Source organism: Penicillium subrubescens (assembly GCF_028828155.1).
Source record: "Penicillium subrubescens strain IBT 31985 chromosome Unknown utg000010l_segment0_segment0, whole genome shotgun sequence".
Taxonomy (NCBI): Eukaryota; Fungi; Ascomycota; class Eurotiomycetes; order Eurotiales; family Aspergillaceae; genus Penicillium; species Penicillium subrubescens.
The window spans coordinates 666581-692644 of NW_026643160.1; the positions used below are offsets into that span (position 1 = coordinate 666581).

Consider the following 26064-nt stretch of genomic DNA (forward strand, 5'->3'; position numbering starts at 1 on the left):
CCACCCTGCTGCGTCTACCCCGTACTAGCTCACCATTGTATAACCATCACTGTGTTGTCCACTATATTCAAGTAAACGCTACCACAGATGAACCAAGGTAACTGCTACTGTGGCATTAAATGAGCCCAATCTATCATCACATTTCTCGCACCAAGGAATCATAGATGCATATCGAAGTTAGAGACATCCATGCGGCTGCCCGTCAGGTGAGGCTTACATAACCCCCGCTTTGATGCGGGATCCGCACCCACTCCCGACGGGCTGATCCGTTGCTCACTCCACTAGGTTATTGCGTCCCCAGACGTTACTCTCCGCTCCCTTTCCTTCAACAATCAGCTCTGTGACTCGGCACACGGGACTGGATTCTACTCTGGCCTGCTTGACCGGTCTGATGATGCTGACTGGACCTAGCTTCCTCAACCTGACTTAGCGCCTGGAATCCTTGGCGTCCTCTCAATGGCGGACGCAAGCGCGGATTGGGCTGATCGGCTTGCCTCCGATCAGGCGTTATCGTCAGACGAGGAAGACTTTGTGTCAAGCCAAAGCACAGCGTCGGCAGATCCCGAGACTCGCGATCAAAAGCATCTTCCTTCCGCACTTAGAAACCTCCACCTTGATACCTCGCAACACTCAAGTCAGACCTCCAACCAGAACCTTACTCGGACCTCCACACCTGGCGCCAGCGCCTCGAATATGGGTACCTCGGAGATGACGCCCGAGAAGAAGAAAATGGAGTTACTCGATTTGCCTTTAGACGTGCTAAAGGATATCGTCAAAGAGGTTTGAAAGCCATCCTCTTGACACGCTATGAACAGTGGAACTAATAGACCCGCTTCATGATAGGTGACACATACGAATGACCTCACTTCACTTGCACTAACATGCTCCGCCCTCCACAACCTCACTATTCCGCATATGTACTCCCGTTTTGACATTGTCTGGCCCGAGTCGCTGAACCCTTCGACGGACGAGTACACCGGAGTGGATGCCTTGTCTTATGGGTTGTCCACTCTCGTGATGGGCGAGGATGTATTCCACCAACTGCCGCTACCAAAACATAATCAGCAATCGCCCGCCTGCGCACATTGTGGCTGCAATGACCCTGCCCACCAACCAAACCAGACACAGGCTGTAACTCCCGGGTTTCGGTCGCGGCGAGGAAACTACTATGCGCAGTACACTCGCACGTTCTCGATTGGCAATGGTCCATTGAGCTGGGTCCAGGAATACTCGGTGAACAGGGAGGTGGGCAAGATGTTAGGGACTCTTGTGGCCTTGGCCGTGGCGCGGATGGTTAATCTTGAGGCATTCATCTGGGACATGCCAACAGGTGTCGTTCGTGAGATCTGGCTTGCCCTTGCGTCACTCGCCAACCGACCGGGTCATGAATGTCGCCTGGAGCGGGTCTGGGTGCGCTGGCATGATAATTCAGAGCATTTGCTGCGCCCTAACACCTCGCTTTTGTCGTCTTTGTTGAGTACTCTGAAGAACACCCATATCGAACACCCTTCACTATCGGTGTTGCCGCCGCTGAAGAGCGTGACTATTCTTGACATAGACGAGGCAGCCTATGTGGATGAGCTTGCAATTCTAATCGAGCGGTCTCGTGATCGCTTGGTTGAACTCCGGATCGGGATATCCTCAAAGGCCAGTGTGTTAAACTGGGTTCGCTGCCTCAAGGACACCGATAATTCCTTGAACTCACCCAAATTTTGGCCAAGAGTTGCTGGAGTGCTCAGTATTCTCTCTAAGCCTGAGGAACCGGCTCAGCAGAATGGCAGCATTACAAGCTCCTCCGCAGTTGAGGAGTCAGTGCAATCAGAATCTTCCTTATCAACCGAGCAAGATAAAGAGCGAGAGACCGAGATCCAACAAGAGACAAACCACTCATCGCAAGGCGACGACAAGCAGTCCTCATTGTCGAGCAATAAGAGGGATGTTCCACTGATCGCAGGCGTCCTCACCTCCACTCCCAAGACCCGTACTCCTTACTATGGTGACCAGGCCAATAATGATAAACTGAAACTTCAGGTCTTTGAATTGGAGCGAGTTCCTCTACATGTGGCAACTCTTCTCCCAACCATCGAGTGGACGCGTCTCACTACTCTTACTTTGATGGCATGTGCGGACCATGAAAGCCTCTGGAGAGCATTACGCCGAAAATATGCTCCGCCACCTGTACCAGCAAACAAGCTCAAAGGCGATCGTCGTCCAAGTATTGAGGCCTCAGAGTACTCCCTCAACCTCAAGCATCTGCGAACGGATAACGTCTCTCCCTATCTGATGCTTTTTATCAAGGAGGCCATCGCTCCCAATACCCTAGAGAGCGTGTACCTGCATGAAGCGCCCGACTATGATTCAACCGTCCAGATAGATGCCATCTACAAGCACATACTCCGTAGGCACCGACTGAGCCTGCGAAAGGTCCTTATTGACGCATCGGAGCGATTCATCAGTGGCCCGGATCTCCCAGATAGCCGCTGGCAGAAATGGACGTTCAACCGCGACATGGTCTCTTTCGTCACCGGGGGCCGTATGCCACAGTTACGGGAATTGGGAATGGCGATGGATCATCTGCACTGGCATCACTTCCTCCAACGACTCCCTAACATGCCGCGTCTCTACGCCCTCTACTTAACTCATATCGGGAATACGCCCCAGCGCGATCTGAAAGAGCTCGCCCTCCAAGTATTGGATATCGTCAGCATACGCCCTGACCTTAAAATCACCTACATCGGTCTACAAGGGAAATGCTACCAGATCCTCGAAGGAGGGCGTGAAGGGGAGTTTGACGAGACGCCCGGAGTCGATCGCCATTCAGGTGTAGATGACGACGGCGTCTTTGAAGAGGAAAACAGTGACGGCCACCAACATTTCAGTGCATTGGATGACTCGGGACACCTTTCCAGCGATCTCTCCGATGGGTACGATGACACCGAGCAGGAGGATGAGGGTGTATCACGAGTGCGATTCCGGCTACAAGAGATTCTCTTTTACGACGATAAGATATCCATTTTCAAGGCCCGGCACGGGGTCATCTGAGTGGGGGAAAGGGGCGTCCTTATTTCGGCTTACATTGCCTTGCTTCGCTGTGACAGACATTGCAAGGCTCTGTTTAGCTCCCTTTCATTTACAGGCGTCGGCAAATTTGGGGATCTCGGGAGTGCTTGGACTTCGATTTTCTGCTTTAAGATACCATATGCACATCGCTTAGGATCAATTATGTTCATTATCTGAATTTTTTGGAACTTCGTACCTAGTGAACTGTATGGGCTCGCAGGACTGCAGGATTCACTGTAGCGGTGATAGAAGATAGATACCTAGCTGCATAATAGGCTTAGTCATCGCTGGAAGTATTGGCCGTCTGATTTACATGAAAGGAAGCACGTGTGAATCTTGACGACAGGTATACGCGCTCCAAAACATGCTGTGCGTTCCTCACTTTTCATCTCGACCATAGCCGTCTTCGTGATGTTTGCGGGCTTGGGACCCCGGAATTCTCTCCTCACTACCATCACCACCGTTGGCAGGGTTCGCCCCCGAAACATTCACCTCTACCCTATGATAATTCTCATCATCTCGAGAAGTAAGCTCAATTGCCCCCTCCGTCCTTGGTCTCAAGGTTCTTCGATTGGATCTTGTGCCGTATGCCCCATAAACGTCGTTAGATGGACCGCGGTAGGATCGGACGTAGGATGAGCTTTTGAAGACAGTGGCGAACAAGGGACGAAGGCATGGGGCCGAGGCGGAGATTATAGCGACGTTGACTCCGATTTGGGACCAGAAGAGGATCTTTAGAAGAGGTTGGGTATTGATGAACAGACTTTCAATACCAAGGAGCTAGGGGATGTATCAAGCCAAAGATATGCTTACCTGAATCGTAGGATATGTCTTTTGTGATGGTATACTTGTATAGACCGTTCAGACGAACAATCAAGGCTACAGATGCAAATGCTCCGCTTTAGAAAATGCCAATCAGAGCATCTAAGTATTCACAGTCAGTCATATCTGATACCAGAGTTATATTTGATGTCAGGATCTCACATTTTCTTCGACGGTGAAGGTTAAGCTTCATAAGGAGAGACAACAGCCTCACCAAAATGACCAGGTCTGTTAGGATATTGATTCCGGCTGTTGAAAAATATGCAGCGTGCAGATCATTGCATCCCTCTAGAAACGTTGGATCCCATGCTCTCCAGGGCCTTACTAGCGGAAACTATTCCAAAGATGGTAAAATGGAATTAGTTTTCTCGACGTTCAATTAGTGCTCGGGAAGTCCCTTAGTTCAGGTCTGGCGGGGCAGGGGCCTGCATCCTTCATTAGATCTCTCAGTATGATTCGGATGAAATAATTCGAGGTTTATCCTGATTTGGGCTTCATACGGAAAATACTCGCATTGGATTTGCCGAAGTGCTTCACCTACTACGGGATGAATCGCGGAGAATCATAGTTGGTCAGTGTATGTGGCTCTTACCTTCATCACTGTGAATATGCAGTTTATCCATTCAATATCTCAGAAGCCGGCTTGAGATCATGCAATGGCCCGCCATATCTGATTTATGGCGCCCGCCAGAATTATGCGGCAGGAAAATCTCCATTTACTAAATCCTTAGCATGGGCAACGTGGACTTGCCTATAAATCACGCCTGCTAATTGGTGGATCCCTATATTAGCTCCTGGGGATCACATCAGAGCTGGCTGCCCCGCAAGATGGTGGAAATACTGGTGGTTGGACCACTGGCCGTTATGCCAGACGTGGATAGGAAGTGGAAATACATGGGAGCTTTATTTGTATAATTAACGATGAATGGGAGTATTCTCATGTCTTAATCAATGCGCTGTGAGTTTCTAGAACTTAAAGGCTGCCTCTCCGTACATGAAACTCTATGGTTTTGAGGAGACAATTCAAGTGGGAGAGAAACGTGAAATCAAGTATTCTCAATCAGAAAGTGGGCTAATATTGATAGTATCTATTACTTGGCGAATTATGATCTTCAAGGGTTTCAAGACAGTCCACCGAAGGAAACTAAGTCCAAACCTTATAAACTCTGTAGTTTAGGGTCTGACTTCAACAAACTCTCAACCTTAGCCATTGTCTTCGGAATAGTAGTAAAATCGCACCAATACCCGCCATCCGCCTTGCACATGATTTGAGAACTGAATCTCGTGGGATAATTGCGTTGAAAGGAGTGCCCAAACACCAAAGGCACAGCTCTGGTATTTGCACCAGCAGTCAAATCGCTGTCCTCCGTTTTCACCACCGCTGGTCCGAAATCAATAACACGCCATGCTCCGCACCAATTTGTAATCGCATAGCTGAGATCAGACGGCTCGACGACATGAAGTGGGTACTTTCGCTTGTACAGCTCCTTGGTGACGGCCAGACTGCGCTCGATATTTTTCAACTGAAGCTCTTCGTTGACTGCAAGGCGATTCTGGTACGCCACCTCGGCTAGTGGAGTCTTTGCAATTGGCAGTCGTGCAACGGCGAAGGAGAGCGCGTTGTGAAGGTAAGGTTTATCTGCGGGGAGAGCAGGATGTCGGCCTCGCATATTGAGAGATGTGCTGAGAGTTACCATTTTCGAAAGGCTTCGGTCTAAATATGCAAATTTGGCAAGGATGGCGGTGATAACATCGGCGTTTGATAATGTTGCTGCTTCCTCGCCATATTTCGCTTTGAGTTTTTCCATGCAGCGCTGGCGTAGTTCATCGACGACTTCAGTTGGCAAGAACAGAGTCCTTCGAATTTCTTTCGAGCACCGCGCAAATTCAGAAATGTAAGGGATGAACTTGGTAGCATGCTCTCTGCCACTGAGAATGCGATAAGTGCCTTTCATTCTCAGCTCTTTCTGGGAAAGTTTGGGTCCGTCGAGGGCATTCAAGCCAAGCTCGAGAAACTCTGGTGGAGCTTCACCGTTGAGTACGCTCATCCAAGCGTTGATTAGGCTTGCAAAGCCTAGTTGATCGGCAACACAATGTGGAATATTCAATGCGACGACGGTGGTGTGGGTGTACTTGGTGATGTGTACAAAAAGGAGAGGTGCATTGGGCTTCTCGTATTTTCTTTCCACGGGCCAACTGGATGGAGTCCATTCCTTTTCCATCTCAGGGATATTGGATGGCGCAAAGGACAGAGCAGAGTCGGAATGGGACCCTTGGGGTAACAGATTGGTGTCTTCCAAAGAAGATTCTACTGTTTTTGACGTCCATTCGAACAAAGAATAAGTTGGAGGAAAAGATTTGGGTAGACGATATTCCAGATCAGTCTTTTTGAACTCGATTCGAGCTCCAAGAATTGGCAGATGATCTCTGATGAGTCGATCGAGGGAGTCCCGCATGGCTTTTTCATCGAGGATTTCGCGCACGACTAGAAACAAAAGAGATCGAACATTCTCCAAGGGTCGCCATTGATCCAGAGGTTTCAGGGGAATAATTTGCACGTCGCTGTGGACGTCGCCATCTGTTGTGACTGCACTCTTTCCTTTTGTTTTGGTCGCCATTGGTCGTCTATATCAGCTAGCAAGTTGGTTGAAGTCAAGTTTAAGTAACAGAGCTGCAGCAATTTTGAGATAAAGAAGTGGAATACAACAGGGTTGAAAAAGTTCAGGGATAGGAGAAGCTCAGCTGAAGCAACCCAGCCCTAGGGCCCCAGCTGCCCAAGAGTAAGCCGGTGATATACTTTCGCCGGGCCAATTATCGATACGCTAATCAGCTTGCCGCCACTAAAATCGGAGTTTAAGCCAGAAAGGGATCGGGAAACCTTAGATGCGACCTGAGCCATTCAAGGTACGCACGTAAGGAACGAGGCTCGCTAAAAGTATATCACAAGTTGCTATTTGTGTACTCCTTCAACTAGCTACAAATAGTTCAATTTCCTGTTAAATTTCCTCTCTGCTGAAATGTCTGTTTTGATGCAAAATGCTATAAAAAAGATGGAGAACAATATACCTTCAAGAATAACCGTAACCCAAGAATGAAACTCTAATCAAGGCTTGAGGGGAAGAACTTTGATCGGGTAGATTGAAGAATCTCAAAAATCAGCTAATCATTTATACGGGATAACCCCCATCAAGCATATTCCCGTTCAGCCAACACACTAGCCTCAATAACATGTCTACGTTCCCGCTCATGCTCACTAGAATTATCCTTGAACACATGGTCCATCTGCTCAAGTGTGCGACCCATAGTCTCGGGCATAAAGAAAAAGGTCCAAACACCCGAGAGCACACAGAATACAGCAAAAAACACATAGGCGCCGTAGCCCGTGTCTTCGACCAAAGGTGGGGTAATAAGACCAATAATGAAGTTATTCAGCCAATTTGAACAGGTGGAGATGGCGACACCCTTTGCTCGGAGGGAGGATGGGAAGATTTCTAGAATTGAGATTAGTGTTGGCTCGTGGAGGTTGGATATAAGGGGGTTGGGCTTACCGGATGGCACTGCCCAGGGGACAGGGCCCCATGTGGCGCCGAAAGCTACCATGTAGAATAATAAGAATGCTGCGCTGACCCATCCTTCCGTCCGGTGGCCTTCCCAGTTGGAGCCGAATCGACCGACTAGGATGGCAATGACGATGTGTGAGATGGCCATGAGAACGGATCCGCCGAGCAAAAGCTTCCGACGACCGAGAGTATCCATTGTCCAGACACTAGTCGTCACACCCACTAGCTGCAGCACATTCAGAACTCCAGACATGATGAGCTGCATGTTGGTATCGAAGCCCATCGTTTTGAACAAACTGGGTGAGTAGTAAATCAGTGCATTAATGCCAACAAACTGCTGGAAGAACATGATGCCAACACCGATATGAGTTCGGCGCCAACAGCCACTCTTGAAGACATCTGCCCAAGAAGCCACCTCCAATCGGATGGAGTCTTTGGTGCTTCCACCCTGCAGGTTCGGATGCTTTTCGGCATTCATTTCCTGGTGGAAACGGACCTCGACTAGGATGTCCATGTACTCCTGGCGCACGCGTCTGTCAGAGGTTGGCAAGCTACGTAGTTTGGCCAAGCTTTGGAGTGCTTCCTCGTTGCGGCCTTTTGAGGCGAGCCATCGTGGTGAGAAGGGGAGGATTATCACACCAGCGGCGAGGATGAATCCGGGGATCATCTGCAGGAGGAAGGGTAGACGCCAGGACCATTCACCGGCCATGTATCGTGTTCCGAAGGTGATCCAGTAGGCGATCACGATGCCGAGCACGATGCAGAATTCTTCGAGGACAAGCAATGTTCCACGACATTCTGGGGGACCTAATGGTAGCAGAAAGAGAAAAGGCGTTAGCCTCCGTAACTTGCATTCGACGGTGAAATATATGACTTACTGATTTCAGCAATATACAGAGGAGCCACCATGGATAGCATGCCGATTCCCAAACCTCCTATCAACCGAGCCACCACTAGCATGGGGTATCCAAACGCGGCAGTCTGAAGAATCGAGCCAATCGTGAAGATCACAACAGCCACCAAGATAGAATACCGACGGGAGATCTTATCGGCGATCCAGCCCTGATTCAAAGCACCCAGCAGTGCACCCAGCTCAATCATCGCAGTCAAAAGTCCCTTCCAGAAGCCAGCCCCAGAACCCCCGACCCGCGGGAACTCGTCCAGAAACTGGTCCATCACCAGGATGACCGAGACAACACCCTGGTCATAACCAAAGACCAAACCACCCAATGTGGAACAAGCAGCACACATCAGCACAAATGGGTTACTGATCAGCCCACGCAGTCCCGGCGGGCCATACGGCTCCCGGTCTGCGGTGATATCCTCATGATGCACCACCGCAGCATCTGGCGAGAAGACCTTGCCCAGATCAGCCTGGTCTACTGGCGTGTCTGCCATTTCCACAGCAAAGAGGAAGGATCTATAAAAATCAAAAATCAAAAAGAAGATGATAAAAAAGGAAAGAGGCGGCGCTTTTCACCTCTTTCAGGAGGAAATTTCCGTATCTGTCCAACCGTTGGAATCGAGCGCCCCCAGGCGCCATATTTATACCAACCTCATCTCGCTCTTCCCCTGTCCTGTCCTCGCCTGGCCTGTGACGCCCTGGCCAAGTTCTTCCCCCTCCCCTCCTGACCAGACGTGTTCAACTTGCACTAACGGCAGCACCATGATTGGATGGTTGTGACACCAAAGACCGACATCGGTGTTGCGGGGCGCCTGCACAACCCGAGTCGCCCTCCAGCCTGGGGGGTTCCAGGCAGAGATGACGGCAGTGAGCAGTTTACCGGTCGCCGGACTGCCCGCAAAGGGGAATCTACGGGGATGATCCACAGCTTACATCGTGCGTGGGGAAAACACGGGGAAACTGGGCGGTCCATCGTGCGAAACTGTGATACCGATTGGCCTTGAGAACGGCTATTGGAAAGGCCTCTTTTATCGATGCCGACTGGCTGGGAAAGTCTATCCAATCCAGGACTCCTGGTGGATGAACGGTTTGAATGGAGGGTCTCGAATCTGGGGAAGGTCATCTTGGATGCTATTCGATGAAAGCACGAGACTCGATGGATGGTCTCGTTGTTGGAGATGTACTGGTACTCTGAGCGTATGCTGGGAACGCGGTGAGTTCTCTTCATGAATCCTCCATCTCTCTATTTTGCTCGAACTTGCTGATTCCTCTCTCTAGAATCACATAGAAGCTCTGAGCCTGGCTGGAAACCAAGATTCAAAGCATCTAACTTTTGCCAATCCCGGCCGATGTGGATCCCACACTCCTCGGGCGCACTCCGAGAGTTTCGGTACTACAGCAGACCAGTCCGGGTTGGGACTAAATGCCGCTCACAAGTGGAAGATCCCCTGCAGATGAGCATCCAGCATATTCCAAGAATCTAATAGGGCATTTGAATATCCGGAGACTCTCATTCGGGCCGGTTGTAATCGGCGTGGCAGCAGCATGATGACACCCCGCGACTATTACGAATGATGTTCGCATCTGATCGCATCGCTAGGGCAGTACAAAAGATCATTATTGTTTACTTGCAAGTTCAAACATGTTAGTTAACTAGCAAGTTTCTTCCCCATGGGGTCCCGATTTAACTTGTCCACCCGGAATTCTCCAGCGAGGTTGTCCTAGCGAGGTAAGTGGTTGTTTCTGTTTGTTACTAAACGGCCCCTCTTCCACGGTGTGGAGTAACTAAAGTTGGGCTCTTAGCCTCTTAGCCGGGTCATTATTCGGAACACGGTCCCCGAAACCGAACCCTCTCTTGCTATCTTCCTTAGCCTCTTTTTCTCCTCTACCTTTCCCCCCTCTCCAACGGATACCAGTTTCCGGTCCTCCCCAGCGACGTCACTCCTGCTGCTTATCCCCCCCACAGTCCAGCCCCCTACTCGCCCAAGACTCCCTGCACAAAGAAAGTACACAGACTCCCCCCAGCCCAGAGCCATGGCTTCCTTCATGGAAGAGCTGTGGTCCAGCGTCTTCACGCCAGGGCCCACCCGGACCTTGTTGATCGCAACCAACGCAAGCTTCGCCGCCCTCCAGCTCGTCCTCTTCATCCTCGGTCTGGCCACGTACAGTATCCATTTCGTCGTGTTGTCGGTGCTGTGCGCTGGGCTATGGTATTCGATCAACTGGTTCGCGCACGAGGTGCGCATCGCACAGACGGCTCAGGAAGCGGAGAGGAAAAAGCAGGCCGAGACAGAGGCCGGGTCCACCGATAGGAAAAAGGATCCCGGTGCCAGGGACAGTGCCGACAGCGAGACGGAGACCGAGTCCTTTGCAGGGTCAAGGAAGGTTCCTACATCGTCCGCTGTTGCGACGGGCAGCGAGTCTGCCTCGGCCAGACTGCAGCCCCCCGAGCGCGATACTAAGAAGCGGCCGAGCACGGGCGGTGATAGTTCGGGATACGGGAGCACCGATAGCGAGTGGGAGAAGGTGGATGATAACAAGGCGTGAGGATCGTGAAAGAGCGAAAGAGGCTCTGGGGGGTGGGCTGTGGCAGCTCCTAGCCTAGCAACTTGCGGGCCCTCAGGAGGAGGAGGAGGTTCTCATTTGGATTTTTATCCTCGCTCTCCGGACATCGTTTCCGAGGTGACACGACACGACTTGATACGACCAGTCTCGCATTATTTTTTGATTCTGCGTCGGACTTGACCTCCGTCGCACACAGCGTTTATCAACGCTCTCATCACTCGTCTATTCGCGGCGCATCGTTGTTATTCCCGTTCCGTTTTGGAGTCACCCCCGCATTTCTTACAGAGTCAACCTCAGTGCACTCCGAGTAGCATTTCAGCTATTAGAGTAGATATCCCGTCTCTTCTCTGAGTATCTATACCCCCCAAATATTGATTATTTCGAAGCAAATGAGCTCCATGTAAACATCTCGTAGGCGGCCGACAGTGTCGCTGGCCACGTGACCACGCGCCGCTATCGAAGTTGCGGACCTGCAAACACTCTTCGTTGTTGATTTGTTGATCGCAAACCTTCAGCTTCCCGCAAGTTGGGCTTGCTGAACATTGTATTCAGCTTTCTTCCACCATGCTGAAAGTACCCCGCCCACAATGATTTCCTCCGTGCCTCTCAATGCAAGCCGACGACGCGTATTCGGCTCCGTCTTTTCCCCCGCGTCACTACAAGCTCGGCCAACATCTGCACCGGGCTCGGACCACGATCAAACGCAACTCGCCTCCTTCCAATCCACTTCTTCGACGGTGAAAGCAGGGTCGTTTGCCTCTCCTCAACAAGAACGCTTCGCTGAAGCACCACACGATCGAGAAACATGGGACCAGGCCTGGTCCGCGGCAACCACCTTCCTAGCCGTTCCTAATCAAGGCTTCGCCCCGATCTACGATGCGAGAGAAAGTGATGGAAGTGAGGCGCTGAAGGATTGGAATCGACTGAGCCCTCCGTCTAAGGAGACTGCCGAGGCACTGTCGTATTTGACGGCGTCCGCTCAGCGGGGTAGTGCGGCATACGGAGCGACTAGTTCGAAGAGTCTGATCGACTGGTATGGCGACGAGATAAGGCGGCACTTTCTGGCCAATATTCGGAGTGGACTTTATGAGGTATGCACGACGCTGTTCGCACACGGCTGTTGACACTAACGGATCTACAGCTATTGAAAACGACGGAGAAAGAAGGTCTGCTCCGGACAATCGTCGACTGTTTACAACTTGCTCGTCGCATTTACCTCGCGCCTGTCGTTCATTACCTACTGCCCCTGCTTCAAACGCCGGAACGGGGCAGAGTCCTGACGCAGCTTCAGCGTGGCTTCCATACGGTTGTCTCTTACTCCTTGCCATGGTCCAAGATATCACCACTTCTGGGTGGGGAGCTGGCCCAGGATGCATTAATTATCTTGGGTATTGATACCTTGCTGGAAGATGCGGCGGAAAATGAAGGTGAAGGTAGCCAGGATGAGATGGAAGTCGATCGACAATACTCCGTCTCATACGAACACTGGAAGAATGAGAACTTGGAGACGCGAGCCCGAATGATGACTGAAGGCGAGGACGAACGGGTTACAATGGCTCGGGATCGCCTTCTCGCTTTTCTCAACGGTCTACAGCAGGTGGGGCTTGGCGGAGACAAAGCTCAAAAGGTGTTTGCCAGCGTGATGAATATTATGATGACCGAGTTTATTCGTGCCGCCTACACGAATCAATGGGAGGCTCCGACATCAGTCCCACAACATCTACGACATTGGATTGAGAACATTTTTGCTCGACTGGCTGTACAGGTCTTGGCAATCATACACACACCTCAGACTGGAAACCAATCTTCCAGTCCTCTGGATGTGAGCTTCGGCGATGTGGAAAAGTGGCAGGAGATGGGCATTGCTCGCCTAGGGGCTCTCCGCACCAGCGAGCTGTTCGATGTCATCGTTGAGTGGCCCGCGAGTAGCGGGGCCGTAGAGGACTTGCGACATTTCACCACGCATCCTGCTGCCCGACTTCATGTCACACAGTCGTTCATTACGATTCTTACTCAGCGACTGTTACACCCCGGTGCCTCAACCGTTGAGATCTTGCAAGTGTACATCTCCATCATTCGGGCCTTTCACCTGCTAGACCCGAAGGGTGTGCTCTTGGATCGTATTGCTCGGCCAATCCGGCGATACCTACGAGACCGTGATGATACTATCAAGGTCATTGTTAGCGGGCTTCTGGCCGACCCAGCAGCAGCAGCCACCAAACCCCCGTCATACGCCAATGAGACCCTTGTCGAGTTGTCGACCGAGTTGTCCAAGGCCCATCAGCTTTCAATGGAAAACAATACCAGTGAACTTGACTGGGATGATATGAACTGGATGCCTGACCCCGTCGACGCAGCACCTGACTATCGCAAATCAAAGAGCTCCGACGTCATTGACAGCGTGATCAGCTTATTCGACTCAAAGGAGACATTTGTCAAGGAACTCCAGACCCTGCTCAGCGACCGTCTCCTCCAAAAGCGCGAGAAATACGATCAAGAAATTTCAGTGCTAGAACTGCTTAAGGTGCGCTTCGGCAACTCAGCACTGCAACCCTGCGAAGTCATGCTCCGCGATATTTCAGACTCTCACCGCGTCAACATCGCCATTCGCAAGGACCAAGGCCTAATTCAACCCCCCGCCCGCATCAACAAGAACAAGCGCCTACCAGTCCTACCCATCCCAGACCTCCACGCCAAAATCCTCTCCCGTTTCTTCTGGCCAGAAATCCAAGACCAAGAATTCAAAATCCCCGACGAAGTCGCCTCTCCTACAACGCCGCTACGCAGCTGGCTTCGAAGCCCTCAAAGCCTCCCGCAAACTCACCTGGCGCAACGGACTAGGCCAAGTCCTCGTCGAACTTCAACTCTCCGACCGCGACTTCTCCGAAGAAGTAACCACCTGGCAAGCAACCGTCATCCACGCCTTCCACTCCGACTACGACGAAGCCACCAGCAGAACAATCTCCTCTCTCTCCACCGAACTCGAAATGTCCCCCTCCCTCGTCCGCTCCGCCTGCTTATTCTGGGTAAGCAAGCGGATTCTCATAGAATCCTCCCGCGACGAATTCAGCGTCCTCGAATCCCTCCCCTCCGAAGACGAAGATAACGACTTTGGCATCGCCGGCGCAGACCCCACCGACGCAGACCCACAATCCGGGGATGTGTCCAATGCAGCAGCTGCTGCTGAAGCCGCAGCAGCAGCCGCAGCGAAAGAATCCGCTGACGCGGCGGCTATGGAGAAGATGAACCTTTATTGGCAGTTCATCGTCGGAATGCTGACGAATCAGGGCGCGATGCCGTTGGCTAGGGTTGTTATGATGTTGAAGATTGTTGTGCCCGGTGGGTTTCCGTTTAGTAATGAGGACTTGAGGGAGTTTTTGGCGGGGATGGTGGCGAAGGGGAAATTGGAGATTGTTAGTGGGGGGAATTATAAGATTGTGCCTTGATTTGGGGATGATGGGTGTATGCATTTGATTGGAGTTCTGGGGTTGGGTTTGTTGTTTTACCTATACCCTAGGTTGTATGAATCATGATTATTTTTGATTTTGTGAGGATCTTCATCCTTTGGGAGAGTGGGTAGAAATATTTGTCCCATGTATCAAGCTGGACCTATGTGAATAAGCTTGAGCTATCAAGCTAATGGGTGGCGTTGTGTGGCTTCGGGAAGTCTGGCAGATCCTCCTCGCTTGAGATACTCTGTCAATGTCACTCATGCTATATGTTTTTCTTGATTAGGCTTTTCGGTAAAGACATCATCTATATGGAAACAATCCTGCGTGTGTATAGCCTATAATTGTCCTGTACATGAGCTCCTATCTTTACACTCTAATCTTGCTATACGTGATAGGGCTGACCCGTGAGGATCATTCTTGGCAGTTGAGCCCCCGTCTCGGGGCCCTTGCTTTGTGTCGCTGTGGAGCTCACGAGACGGGAGGCTTGTCATACACCCCCACTAGGGTCACCAAGTTAAGACTTGTGATTATTTCAATATTGGTCTAGTGCGGGGTTAAAGATGAATTAAGATTGCCTTAGATTGATTCATCGACAAAGTCATATAATACTCAGCTCAACTATACTTCACCTGAACTTCACTCACTATCAAGACTGTGGACTACTAGTACCTTGGAAGCTGTGCATCATTCCAAGTTTACAAAATGGCGCTTTCTATCGCCAGAACGACCAGGATGTCATCATTCTTCAAACCATTGCTCTTCAACCCGAATCTGACGCTTCGCACTCTGAGCACACGCACAACCACCCGCAAACTCAACAATGGCACCACTATCCCAGCCCTCGGGTTCAGCACATTCCAAGACCCCGATTCCCAAGAGGAAACCGTCAGTCTCGCCCTCCAGAAAAGTATGCGCCTAATCGACACAGCCCGTATCTACGACGTCGAAGCGCAAGTTGGAAAGGGAATCAAGAAGAGCTGTATTCCCCGCGAGGAAATCTTCCTCGGCACAAAATTGTGGTGCAATGATTAACACCCCGAGGACGTGGAGTGCGCATTAGATGATTCTTTGCGTGATCTTGATACTCCATGTGTTGATCTCTTGTTGATGTATTACCCCGTGTTCATTCAAGCGTGGTCCGGAGCGGTTCCCCCGTGATTCAACATTGTCGGTGTGGTGGTGGCTTATTGGCCAGGCTTTGGTCTGAGCTATATTGACAACGGTCAATCAGAGTTCCATGGTGATTCCCAATCGCTTTCCAAATTATCAAGTTGTTTCTTCTCGTGACTGGCTGCTGGTTCTTCTGCATGATGGGTCGTCGGGATGAGGCACTCTTTATCCTGAAGCGTGTTCGAGGTACTGCAAACGAACGTGCAGCCATTTTTGAGATGCGTGAGATTGAAACTATCGTTGAGCTGGAAAAGGAATCAGAGGATCATATTACCTACTTCGACATGTTACTTGGTACTGGGAATGAGAATTTGCATATCGCACGCCGTGTGCAGCTGGTGGTCTGGCTGCAGATTTTACAGAGCTGGACAGGCATTGCAGGTGTCACCATGTACGCGCCGAGTAAGTAACAACCAAGACCTCGACTCGTGCTCTCAATCCTGATCTGTCCAAAGCGATCTTCAAAATTGCAGGATTTGATTCCCAAAAGACAACGTGGATCTCAGGATTGAACAATATCTTCTACTCCTTTGCAACTCTCCTTTGTGTTTTCACTCTCGATCGATTAGGTCGTCGGTGGACGCCCTAGCGGGGAGCAGCAGGACAAGCCATCGCCATGTTCTCACAGGTGGCCCCGCTCGTGGTGGATTAGATCACGCAGACAATCAAGGGCCCAGGGGTATCGCAGCAACGTCCATGGTATATCTTGATACATTTATCTTCGGTGCTACTTGGCTCACTGTGCCATGGCTGTACCCCGCGGAGATCTTTCCATTGAAGGTTCGAGTCAAGGGAAATACCTGGGGTGTTGTTGGCTGGAGCTTGGGTAATGGGCATGTCTTCTGAAGACTTTGTGTGTGATTGGTAAGGGGAGAATGCTGCTTATACGACCTAGATCCCTCACGTTGGCTCTTCCTTACATTTTTGGGGCATTCGGTGAGAACACTCTTCACGCTTTGGAGCTGTCAATCTCATCAGTATCCCAATCGGTTAGTATGACCTGATATTTCTTCTGAATTTAGTGGCGACTAACTCACAAAAATACAGTGTGGGCTGTCTAACCAATATCTAGCCAACGAACCCTTGAGGAAATTGACTTACTCTTCGCCGCTGACTCTCCCTGGGTCTGGGCCGCCGAGTCTAACTTCAAGAGACTCACGGCTGAGAATCCAGCTCTTGGTGGTGCTCGTAACCGAAAATCGCACTTTGGAAGCGGAGAAAGGCCTCGAGAAAGGGTGGTTCAATCCGGACACGGAACATGAGGAGAATGTGTCGGACTACTAGCTGTCTCTAGCCTGATCCCATATTACCACTATTAACATACAATGGTAGTGGTATTAGTGATTTTCGAGGCCAGGACTATTAGTAAATTGAATTAATGTTAGCGAGATGTATTTCTAAATTTATCAAACAAAGTGACAGACCTAAAGTCTCAACCTAAGGGCCGTAGGAAACGGCTAAATAAGACATTATTCAACTTGATCAGCTTAGAGAGACTCTTTCCAGTGTTTACTAGAGCCTCGGGTTGGGGTACATCTCCCTCCATCGTGTTCAAGCGGGGTACGCATCGCCAAGTCGGGAGTGGAGAAACAAGTTGAATCTTCGATCCTGGCAGGTTCTTCACATCACTACAATCATCTTTTAATCCAAATGGAGAAACAAAAGGTCCAGCCAGTGTTGAGAATTGGCGGATCCACGGCGTGGATGTAACGCTACCCGGTGCGATGTCATTGATGCGGAGTACATACAGTGGCGGTGATGCGCATGTCTCACCTGCTACTCGTGTTAATTGGCTTCAGCATGGAACCCGACCGGTGGCCAGGTAATCCAAGGCATCAGGCAAATGCCATGTCTTAGATCAAGGCCCCCCTCTACTTCCCCCTCGGATGTACTCCACTGCTGGTTACTACTTGTGGTCCGAGCAGCAGACATGTATAAAACCCGTCAGTTCCTTCGGGAGGGAAACAGATCATTCAAGTTCTATTGCAAAACAAAAGACATAATACCAACTATGAAGACCTCCCTGATCCCATTTGGTGTCCTCTTGGGGCTGGTCTCGGCCCAGAATGCTGTCGTGAACAACCACTGTGACACCACCGTGTATGTGCAGTCGTTCCCTTACGATGGCAGCGCCCCAGGCCCTCTCACCACCGTTCCCCACGGGGGAACTTTCTCCGAAGCTTTTAGAGCATCAGGCTCGGTAGGTTACTCCATCCTCTTCGTCTGCGCTATAATCTATATAGTAAGAGAAAACTGACCAGAGATGGAATATGCAGACCGTCAAGATCTCCAAGACAAAGACGCTGAATCAACCTCTCTTCTTTGGCTATTCGTTCTCGTCAAACCCGGACTACGCATACTGTGAGCGCACCTATTCTACCTGTCAGCGAGGAAATTTTATTAACCGCATCCTTCTTCAAGATGAACTGAGCACGGAATGGGGCAACCCCTTCGCAGCGTATCCAAACTCGCTCAGTCCTGGGGACGGCTGTGAGGTCTTTGACTGTGCCGCCAATGATGCCGGCTGCTACAGTACCCCAGCTCATAAGAAGGTTTATGGGTGCCCCCAGCCAGTCACCTTGACGGCGGACCTGTGTCAGTAACTACTAACTCATTATGTGCTCCCTGAGCCGATCATTCCCCGAGGTGGTAGTTTGGCCGTCACCTAGATCACATTTAATATTACGAATAAATATTTTCAATATAGTGAGCGTTTGAATTTATGGTGGATAGATGCGAGTAAACTGCAACAAGCTTGTAGCGGCGATGAATATAAAAAGCTCTTTCTATGCAGATCAAAGTCTGACCTAACAGATCTTTACAATAAGAAGAAAACGATAAATAGTTTTCAGCTCGCACACATCAGAGGGCTCAGCAAACTGCCTTAGATAGCCATGCATTCAAACTTGATGGAATTATTTGGAGCACTTACTGCCAATCACACCGTTGACGGGAATATCAATAGAGGTAGTATAGCTTGCTGCATCACTAAGGAGGTACACGTAGGCTCCACCGAGCTCTTGAACTTCAGCCAGCCTGGGAAAGCCACCATAATACTTCAGCTGTTGTTCCCAGTCGGGTTGTTGAGGCACCCAGTATGTCATTGCAGTCTTGACCAATCCGGGGGACACGCTGTTCACCCGGATACCGTACTGTGCCCATTCAATTGCCAGGGTGTGGGTCATGTTTCGAACGCCGGCCTTTGACGCGCCGTATGGAGTGGAAGGGACACGCTGGGATTCTCAATTACCGATCATCTAGATCTATGGGAAACTGGGACGACATACCTTGTTGGGACGGTAAGAGGCCATGGAAGCAGTAAAGACTACGGATCCATTGATACCGAGCTTAATGAAAGCACGAGCAGCAGCGCGAGCTGTGTAGAAGGCACTAAAGAGATTAATATTGAATAAGCTCTCAATTTCCTCCTTGGTGAAGTCGAGCGCGGCCTTGTGGTGAGTTCGACCGGCATTAACAACCATGCCCTGCAGTGCACCAGCTTCCTCAATTATCTTATCGATTGCCGCGGTAATAGTCGCTTCCTTGGTCACATTGGCGTTGACCGCAGATAACTGGCCTGGGTAACGCTTTGCGACAGCGGCAAAGTCATCACCAGTCTCTCCAATCTCGATAGAGTAGACCTTGGCGGCACCGTTTGAAAGACAGCATTCGGCAATGCCCAGGCCGATTCCGCGGTTGGCGCCGGTAACTTCGCAGATGTATATTATTTGAAGCTGCTTTGAGCTTTCCCAACAACTTTTAAGCACATACTAGTAATGACTTTTCCACCAAGAGTAACTTGAGTCTGGGGAGCATCCGCCTGGGTAGTGGCGGACTCTGATGAAGTTGCGGCGGGAGACATGGTGAGAATTATTTTGTAGAAGACGTACACGTATACAGCAAAGGAAAACTTGAATGGTAAAGGAGAGAAAAGAAGTCCGAATCAGGACTTTTAAGAAAGAGTTTGCTCTCTCCTTCTAGTCATCAAGCAAGAGGCTCCACTTCAAACAGCTCTAGTCGGTGATCCCCTGAGACGGCGAGGCAACTGGGGAAGAGCCCCAGAGACGGGACCAAATGGCCCACTTCACCCATTTATCACACTCCGATTGGACTGGACAACGCAACTTGCTTGATTCTTGAAGATAGGGAGAATGAGGTGTTAAAGCGTTCCCCGGTTGAAGTTGTAACACGCCTGCGGGCGGGGCTGAGACCTTAAATTGTTATTATCCAATTTCTTCTTTATTCATGGCATAACGTCTCAAGAACTCACACATTCCCTTCCTTCCTATCCCAAAACTCACTCGTTCAGAATCAGAACCCACTACACTTTACAATTATGGCTGCCCTGCCAGCATGGAATCTTCTCAAAGGCAAAACATCCGCGATCACTGGCGGAACAACTGGGATTGGCCGCGCAATCGTGTTAGCGTTTACCACGCAAGGGTGCAATATCGCTGTCAACCATTTAGGTCCCATTTAGGTCTTCCTAAGGATGATGCGCAGCGCCATAGTCTGATTGAAGAAGTCAAAGCGAACGAGAAAAGTGGTGTCAAAGCTGGGAAGATCTTGGACCTTGCAGGCGATGTGACCAACCCAGAGACAAGCACAATATTGGTCAGTGAAGCTGTGTCAGAATGGGGTAAATTGGATATCTTTGTTGCCAATGCCGGCGTATTCAAACAAGCAGAGTTCCTGAAGTAAGTGAGATTAGATGTGATTTCTCTGCTTGAGAAAAGTCACGGGGCTACTATACTGTTAGAATCGAGCCCTCCCTCCTGGACCACAGCGTGGACGTCAATATCAAAGGCTGCTTCTATTCCTGTCAAGCAGCTGCCCGTCAAATGGTGAAACAGGGACACGGTGGCTCGGTCATCGGCATTTCCTCCGTCAGTGCTCTTCTGGGCGATGGTTTGCAAACACACTATACTCCTACAAAGGCTGCGATATTGTCAATGATGCAGTCTATGGCGATTTCCCTGGGAAAGGACAAGATTCGATGCAATGCCCTGATCCCTGGGACTCTTGCCACTTAACTGGCTGACCACGGCATGAAGAACCCTACTAAGAAGGCGGCTCTGGAAGCTCGCATTCCCCTCGGACGTATCGGTGACCCAGAAGATATGGCTGGTCCTGCAGTTTTCTTGGCTTGCGAAGAGATGAGTCGTTATGTTAACGCTACGGGCGTGTTGGCGGATGGTGGAATGCATAGTAATTGCAGTAGCCGAGTTGAGCTTTTGCCATGGTTTCATTTTTGCGTTTGTTCCAATCGACTTAAAATCGAATTCATTGGAGTGATCCCATCTTCTATTCAATCTTCAAATTTACATGTATCGATCAAAACGAGTTCTTACTTCTCTTTGCATTATTCACTGCTAAGGTCAACTGTCAGAGCCGAGGGGCAAAGGCCCTCTGCTCTACTGTGAGGCTGGTATGCATTTGTATTTACCATCCCCTCTTTAAAGTGGGAGTAGGATAATGGTGTCTAAATATTCATGCAGCATGGACACGGTATATTCCAATAATGTAGTGTTCTTCTCTACTATAGTTCTTTTTTTTAACAATTTGCCTTCCCAGCAGATCCACTGATCTCCATCCAGTTTATAGTGAGATCTGCCACCTTTTGAATCCCTTCCTCAATCAGCTGAGTATGTGGCATTCTATCCACGTTTGCCCGATGATGCTCAAAGTAATCATCCAATACCAGCCGGTTCACATTAATCTTGCTGACACCAGCAGCCACTCAGTGCTTCATCAGTTCTGGCTCAAAGCCATTAGTACCGTGGAGAGCGAGATTGACGCGGCCCTTTGCCTGCTGACGAATTTTCTCAAATCTGGACCCAAGTTAGCATAGGCAAATATACAGTATACACAGACACTAACTGACCGTCCAAAATCCAGTTGGGGCCCTCGTGGTCCATATTCACCATGGACATTACCAAACGCAGGTGCAAGAACGTCCACACCAGTGGCAACAAACTCGTCAACTTCCTCAGCCGTAGTCATACAAGCTTCTAATCCCGCGGTATCCATAACCTCATCTTCGCCTCCTTCGATTCGACCCGGTTCCGCCTCAGTAACCTTTTGGCGCTCGTTGCAATATTGTACTAGCTCGCACGTCTTCGATAGATTGACCTCCTTATCATAGTGCGACATATCGACCATGATACTGTCGAAGGGTAGCTCGGCAGCGCGCTTGATAATATCTTCGGATTGCGCATTATCGAGGTGAATACTGATGGGTACACTTGCGCGTTTAGCAAGCGTCTGCAGCTGTGCGAATCAGCAGGCCATTTGTGGCCTTGATGGCCCAGGGGAAGAATTGGATGATGAGGGGTGAGCGTGCAGTTTCAGCAGCCTGTACAAGTCCAAGCACTTGTTCTATATTGTATGCGATGGCGGCAATGACTCCGTACCCACCGGCTTCTGTGTTGTGTAGAATGCGCTTATGGCAGTTGGACTCCTTCCAAGACATGTCGTATGTGGACTTTGTGTGCGTTGAAAGCGAGGCAGGGCTCTCCAGCGGAATTTAAATATATCAGAATCAATTTAGCCATATTTTCCATTGTCTGTTTACTAATAACAAAGTAAGTGTCTTGGATGCAGCTACCGTACAACTGAGTAGGCAGCGGTGGGGGTACTGGTGGCCTCGAGACGAGGGTTGGAGCTGCCCCACCATCGGCCTTTCTCCGAGTGTCCATACAGGCCCGCGCTACCTTCCCTTTACTTTTTCATTCGGCAGTAGCTAGACCATCATGCAATAGGTTCGAGATCAGTGTTACTCATACCTCGATCTGTTTTTTGTCATTGCAACTCGTTCCGCATTTTTCTATAGCTATTACTCAACATATACTCATCCCGAACACTCACCATATCCCCAAACCTCCAACAATATGAAAGACCCTTTTGAGTCGCACGACCCATGATTTAGCGCAATCGTTGGAACATCTCCAACAATGGAGCTCTGAGTAGAAAATGAATCCTATCCTTTCGCCCATGAGGCTGGAGTTTTCTTCCCGGATAGAAACAACCTCTACCTTACCAGTAACAGATGCCTCGATTCCGATGGAAACCAAAAAGTTTATATCACACCCCTTGAATACTGCTCCAGTTACTTGCAAAGTGACCACTCCTCCTATTCCAATGGGGAACGGAGGTGTAAATTATGGCAAAGACCACGTTCTCTTCTGCGCTCAAGTAACCATGACCGAGCCTAGTGGTCTTTATCGGATGTCTACAGAGCCTCCTTATAAAACCGAGATTCTCAAGACAGATTTCTTGGGCCGGCCTTTTAATTCTGTTAATGATGTGGTGGTACACTCGGATGGATCTGTTTGGTTCACCAATCCTATCTACGGCTTTGAGAAGGGAAATCGACCTAGGCCCCGTCTGCCTAGTCAGGTCTATAGGTGGTGTCCCGATACTGGGGCTATCCGGCCATGGCCAAGGGATTTGGAAGACCGAATGGCATCTGCTTCTCACCTGATGAAAAGTTATATATATCACCGTCACAGACCGAGTTCACAGTGACGGTACTATCGATGATCAGCGAGTCTCGTCGATGTAAGAATAACAACTACCCCAACCCTATAAGTGTATTCAGAGTGTCATCCTGACATTCATACAAAGTTACCCTTTCGATCTCACATAAATACACGGAGAGCCGTTTCTTGTTAATCAACGATTCTTCGCCATGGCAGCCGAGGGAATTTCAGATGGGATCAAGTGCGATTGCGAAGGAAACGTTTACAGTTGCTGCGGCGATGGAATCAATGTTTGCTCACCAGGAGCCGTTCTTCTGGGGCTTATCTTGATTGAAGGTGGCGCGGCTAGCTTTTGCTTCGGGGGAAATGGGAAGATCTTCGCTCTGAATGAGCATCGATTGTGGAGAGTACAATTAGGAGCAGAACTAAAGGGTGCATTGCTGGGTATATGAAAGGCCTCTTTTAGAGGAGCGGTAGGATATAGTGAAAGGAAGGGTAACAAAGCTAGTTCATATCTGATTGACTCGAGGGAGGAACCAATGCGAACCCTCATCTTACTGGGGAACCTTTTGGAGATCCATGTCTTTCCCATATGTGTTGCAGCTCAATCCCAAGAGACTTTGGTGGGCCAGCCAGTCCGGTCTCGGCATAGATCAAGTAGTTCCGCATGGGACTCACTCACCAGCCCTTCGTAGTCCTCAGGCCACGCCCTCGGGAGTTTCGAATGCGGACTCGCCTCGAAGAAACTCGCGGGGTCATCGTCGTGGTATCTTCAGCGCTGCAGATGCTGTGGTCAAGATTCGAGTTCATCGTGGCTTATCCCAGTAGTCTGTAGGAGATGGTCCCGATCTCGGGACATCACCGATTAAATAGTTTTCACGTGGTATCTCCCCCACACCCCGCATCATCCCCGACATTACGTTGTACAAACCGACATGTGGTGATCAAGATTTAGGGAAACTACTATGTAGAATGATCTGGGTTTGTTGTCTCGCGGGAAACAGTAGCAATCAAGGTCATAAGTATAGGTAGTGGTGAATATGTCTCAATGAGGTCTTGATCGGATAGTAGTAGATCAGCACCCACAATATATCGCTACCACCTGACGGCTGCTCTCAAAGTGGGTTCAACCTTCATTAGCCGAGTACCATTGTTTCAAAGGTCATGAATTGCTGTGTGAGGGCTCTACTCTATGCTCGGTGATTGCAATAATCATATAGATATTTAAGTTGCATTTGATTAGTGGAGCACAGATGTGTAGATTGAAGACAGAAGAAAAGGTATCATTGAAAGAATATCTACAAATAATTGAATCATCAAACATCACCCGGCATACTCATCTACTCGGCATCCAACGGCGCAACGGGTGGCTGATCATCCACCTGAATACCACCCCTCTTCTTCTCATTACTATCCCAAAACGGCAACTTCCAACCCCCTTCACTCTCAGGCGTCGCCAACCACAAGCGCATAAGATGCCGTCTCGGCGTAGGCGGCGCATGGTCCGTATACGAAGTGCGCGCATGCAAAATATGCGAATTAGCCAAGAACTGGATATCACCAACATCCAGAATCATATGCAGCGAAAGACGGTTGCAAGTCTCCTCCAGCACCTTCAGAGCTTCCTGCTGGGCGTCCGAGAGGGGAGGGATGATTCCTGCGTCGGAGAAGCGGGTGAGAGAGCGGACGTAGTAGGGGTCCCATTTTGTGTAGACGCGGCCTTGGTCGCCACGTTCGAGGTAGATGACGCTTGTGCGGATGTATTCGTCTTGGCCCTTGGATGTTTCGCCTTTGCGGTCGAAGTACCAGATTGGCTCGGTGAGGGTTTTGAGGACGTCGGGGCGTTCGGTGGCTAGGGTGTTGTAGACGTGGTGGGAGGAGACGATGTCGGATTCGCCGCCTTCGAGGGCTTTGGCGATGCAGAGGAGGCCGACAATATCGGAGTCGTCGGCGTGGAAGAATTGGCTGCAGAGGAAATGGGTTAGGAATCGGGTCTGGATCATGGGGATCTAGGGGTAGGTGATATTTTGACGGGACATACCGAGCGTTCGTGCGGTAGATGCGCACTTTGTCAATCTGAGTTGAATCCTCGCCGAGATCCTTGACGTGGCCCAGGACGTGGCCACGGCTGTTCTGGCTCACGAAATAGCCTAGGTAGGTACCCAGGCCCATGTATGCGACGGCAGACTTGTGATTGCCCCATTTCTCGACAGGGAAGCCCTTGAACAGAATGAATCCCTTTCCATCAATGATATCCTTGCGGAGAGTTTCCAAGTACTCTGCAAGCTTGGGCAGGGTGAAGTTGGACTATGTCCCGGGTTAGCCGACAAGAATATGCATCTCAGACAGGCTGTGAAACCTACCTTGGAGATACCAGTGAGAGGGGTCTTGGAAGCAAGGAATGCATCCGCCGCGATGCTCAATTCCTCCACTTGCTCCTCAGTGAACCTATGTGTCCACTTCTCAGGGTTCTCGCGATAGTCCTCGGCCTTCCATACTGTCGGGCCGGTGATCTCGCGGGGAAAGCGATCAAAGGGCACAATGTGATCGTAAAGTGGGGGATGTTGGCCGGTCGTCTTCAATCCATCGGGGAAGATATCCCGCGGGGCAGTACTAGCCAGATTATGGGGCGCTGTAGGAAGCGCATCTGTAAGAGCGGGAGCCATGATAGACGCGAGATGCAAACAAAGAAGCTTTTAGCAGGTCGATGGTGAACACAGCAAAGCAAACACAGGCTTGATTAATGTAGATGATGCTGGTCAGTGAAGGCACTAATGCCTATTTATAATTTCGCAATCCCGGCCGAGATCTGAATGACGAGATGGGAGGTCATCTTCTTTGTGTGAACAATGGTGAGGAATCAAGTTGCCAGTATGGCGTGCGAGAGACGCACTCCACTCTCCTATAGGGCGAAGCATGGCGAGTTGGATTTCCAATAGGGTGAAACGGGTTTCACGGGACTTGTGAACGGAACATAATTGCAACAATCAGGCCGAATGGAGTTGCAATGTCTTGGGAGACTGCGCTTGACTGGACGAGTCATTTTGATT

General features: G+C 50.1%; 13 protein-coding genes across 13 annotated transcripts; 8 read left to right on the top strand and 5 right to left on the bottom strand.

The window, feature by feature from the left end:
- Positions 1-164: 164 nt before the first annotated feature.
- N7473_011436 (uncharacterized protein) lies at positions 165-3042 on the top strand (the record flags this gene model as incomplete). The annotated part of the gene is made up of 3 exons (XM_057157375.1): positions 165-206; positions 412-780; positions 844-3042. The coding sequence occupies 3 exons, from the start codon at positions 165-167 to the stop codon at positions 3040-3042; spliced, it is 2610 nt and encodes an 869-aa protein (XP_057003225.1).
- A 1997-nt stretch (positions 3043-5039) lies between these two features.
- Positions 5040-6500, bottom strand: N7473_011437 (BCL5p protein; the record flags this gene model as incomplete). Its single annotated transcript, XM_057157376.1, has 1 exon — positions 5040-6500. The coding sequence occupies one exon, from the start codon at positions 6498-6500 to the stop codon at positions 5040-5042; it is 1461 nt and encodes a 486-aa protein (XP_057003226.1).
- A 568-nt stretch (positions 6501-7068) lies between these two features.
- N7473_011438 (sugar porter family MFS transporter) lies at positions 7069-8840 on the bottom strand (the record flags this gene model as incomplete). The annotated part of the gene is made up of 3 exons (XM_057157377.1): positions 7069-7373; positions 7431-8249; positions 8321-8840. The coding sequence occupies 3 exons, from the start codon at positions 8838-8840 to the stop codon at positions 7069-7071; spliced, it is 1644 nt and encodes a 547-aa protein (XP_057003227.1).
- Positions 8841-10380: 1540 nt separating this feature from the next.
- N7473_011439 (V-type ATPase assembly factor PKR1) lies at positions 10381-10893 on the top strand (the record flags this gene model as incomplete). Its single annotated transcript, XM_057157378.1, has 1 exon — positions 10381-10893. One exon carries the CDS (start codon positions 10381-10383, stop codon positions 10891-10893), a length of 513 nt encoding a protein of 170 aa, XP_057003228.1.
- Positions 10894-11498: 605 nt separating this feature from the next.
- Positions 11499-14357, top strand: N7473_011440 (anaphase promoting complex subunit 2; the record flags this gene model as incomplete). Its single annotated transcript, XM_057157379.1, has 3 exons — positions 11499-12002; positions 12053-13619; positions 13699-14357. The coding sequence occupies 3 exons, from the start codon at positions 11499-11501 to the stop codon at positions 14355-14357; spliced, it is 2730 nt and encodes a 909-aa protein (XP_057003229.1).
- A 738-nt stretch (positions 14358-15095) lies between these two features.
- Positions 15096-15395, top strand: N7473_011441 (uncharacterized protein; the record flags this gene model as incomplete). The annotated part of the gene is made up of 1 exon (XM_057157380.1): positions 15096-15395. One exon carries the CDS (start codon positions 15096-15098, stop codon positions 15393-15395), a length of 300 nt encoding a protein of 99 aa, XP_057003230.1.
- Positions 15396-15673: 278 nt separating this feature from the next.
- N7473_011442 (Major facilitator superfamily domain general substrate transporter) lies at positions 15674-16379 on the top strand (the record flags this gene model as incomplete). Its single annotated transcript, XM_057157381.1, has 2 exons — positions 15674-15935; positions 16162-16379. The coding sequence occupies 2 exons, from the start codon at positions 15674-15676 to the stop codon at positions 16377-16379; spliced, it is 480 nt and encodes a 159-aa protein (XP_057003231.1).
- A 1165-nt stretch (positions 16380-17544) lies between these two features.
- N7473_011443 (uncharacterized protein) lies at positions 17545-18344 on the top strand (the record flags this gene model as incomplete). The annotated part of the gene is made up of 4 exons (XM_057157382.1): positions 17545-17733; positions 17810-17894; positions 17955-18065; positions 18328-18344. The coding sequence occupies 4 exons, from the start codon at positions 17545-17547 to the stop codon at positions 18342-18344; spliced, it is 402 nt and encodes a 133-aa protein (XP_057003232.1).
- A 104-nt stretch (positions 18345-18448) lies between these two features.
- Positions 18449-19395, bottom strand: N7473_011444 (uncharacterized protein; the record flags this gene model as incomplete). The annotated part of the gene is made up of 3 exons (XM_057157383.1): positions 18449-18766; positions 18821-19242; positions 19305-19395. 3 exons carry the CDS (start codon positions 19393-19395, stop codon positions 18449-18451), a joined length of 831 nt encoding a protein of 276 aa, XP_057003233.1.
- Positions 19396-19869: 474 nt separating this feature from the next.
- On the top strand, positions 19870-20566 carry N7473_011445 (SDR family NAD(P)-dependent oxidoreductase; the record flags this gene model as incomplete). Its single annotated transcript, XM_057157384.1, has 3 exons — positions 19870-19955; positions 20003-20230; positions 20293-20566. 3 exons carry the CDS (start codon positions 19870-19872, stop codon positions 20564-20566), a joined length of 588 nt encoding a protein of 195 aa, XP_057003234.1.
- A 15-nt stretch (positions 20567-20581) lies between these two features.
- N7473_011446 (short-chain dehydrogenase) lies at positions 20582-20828 on the top strand (the record flags this gene model as incomplete). Its single annotated transcript, XM_057157385.1, is given in 2 exon segments — positions 20582-20741; positions 20752-20828. The coding sequence occupies 2 exon segments, from the start codon at positions 20582-20584 to the stop codon at positions 20826-20828; spliced, it is 237 nt and encodes a 78-aa protein (XP_057003235.1).
- A 445-nt stretch (positions 20829-21273) lies between these two features.
- On the bottom strand, positions 21274-22005 carry N7473_011447 (class II fructose-bisphosphate aldolase; the record flags this gene model as incomplete). The annotated part of the gene is made up of 3 exons (XM_057157386.1): positions 21274-21364; positions 21418-21803; positions 21895-22005. The coding sequence occupies 3 exons, from the start codon at positions 22003-22005 to the stop codon at positions 21274-21276; spliced, it is 588 nt and encodes a 195-aa protein (XP_057003236.1).
- A 2349-nt stretch (positions 22006-24354) lies between these two features.
- On the bottom strand, positions 24355-25680 carry N7473_011448 (TauD/TfdA family dioxygenase; the record flags this gene model as incomplete). Its single annotated transcript, XM_057157387.1, has 3 exons — positions 24355-24979; positions 25056-25321; positions 25378-25680. 3 exons carry the CDS (start codon positions 25678-25680, stop codon positions 24355-24357), a joined length of 1194 nt encoding a protein of 397 aa, XP_057003237.1.
- Positions 25681-26064: the final 384 nt, after the last annotated feature.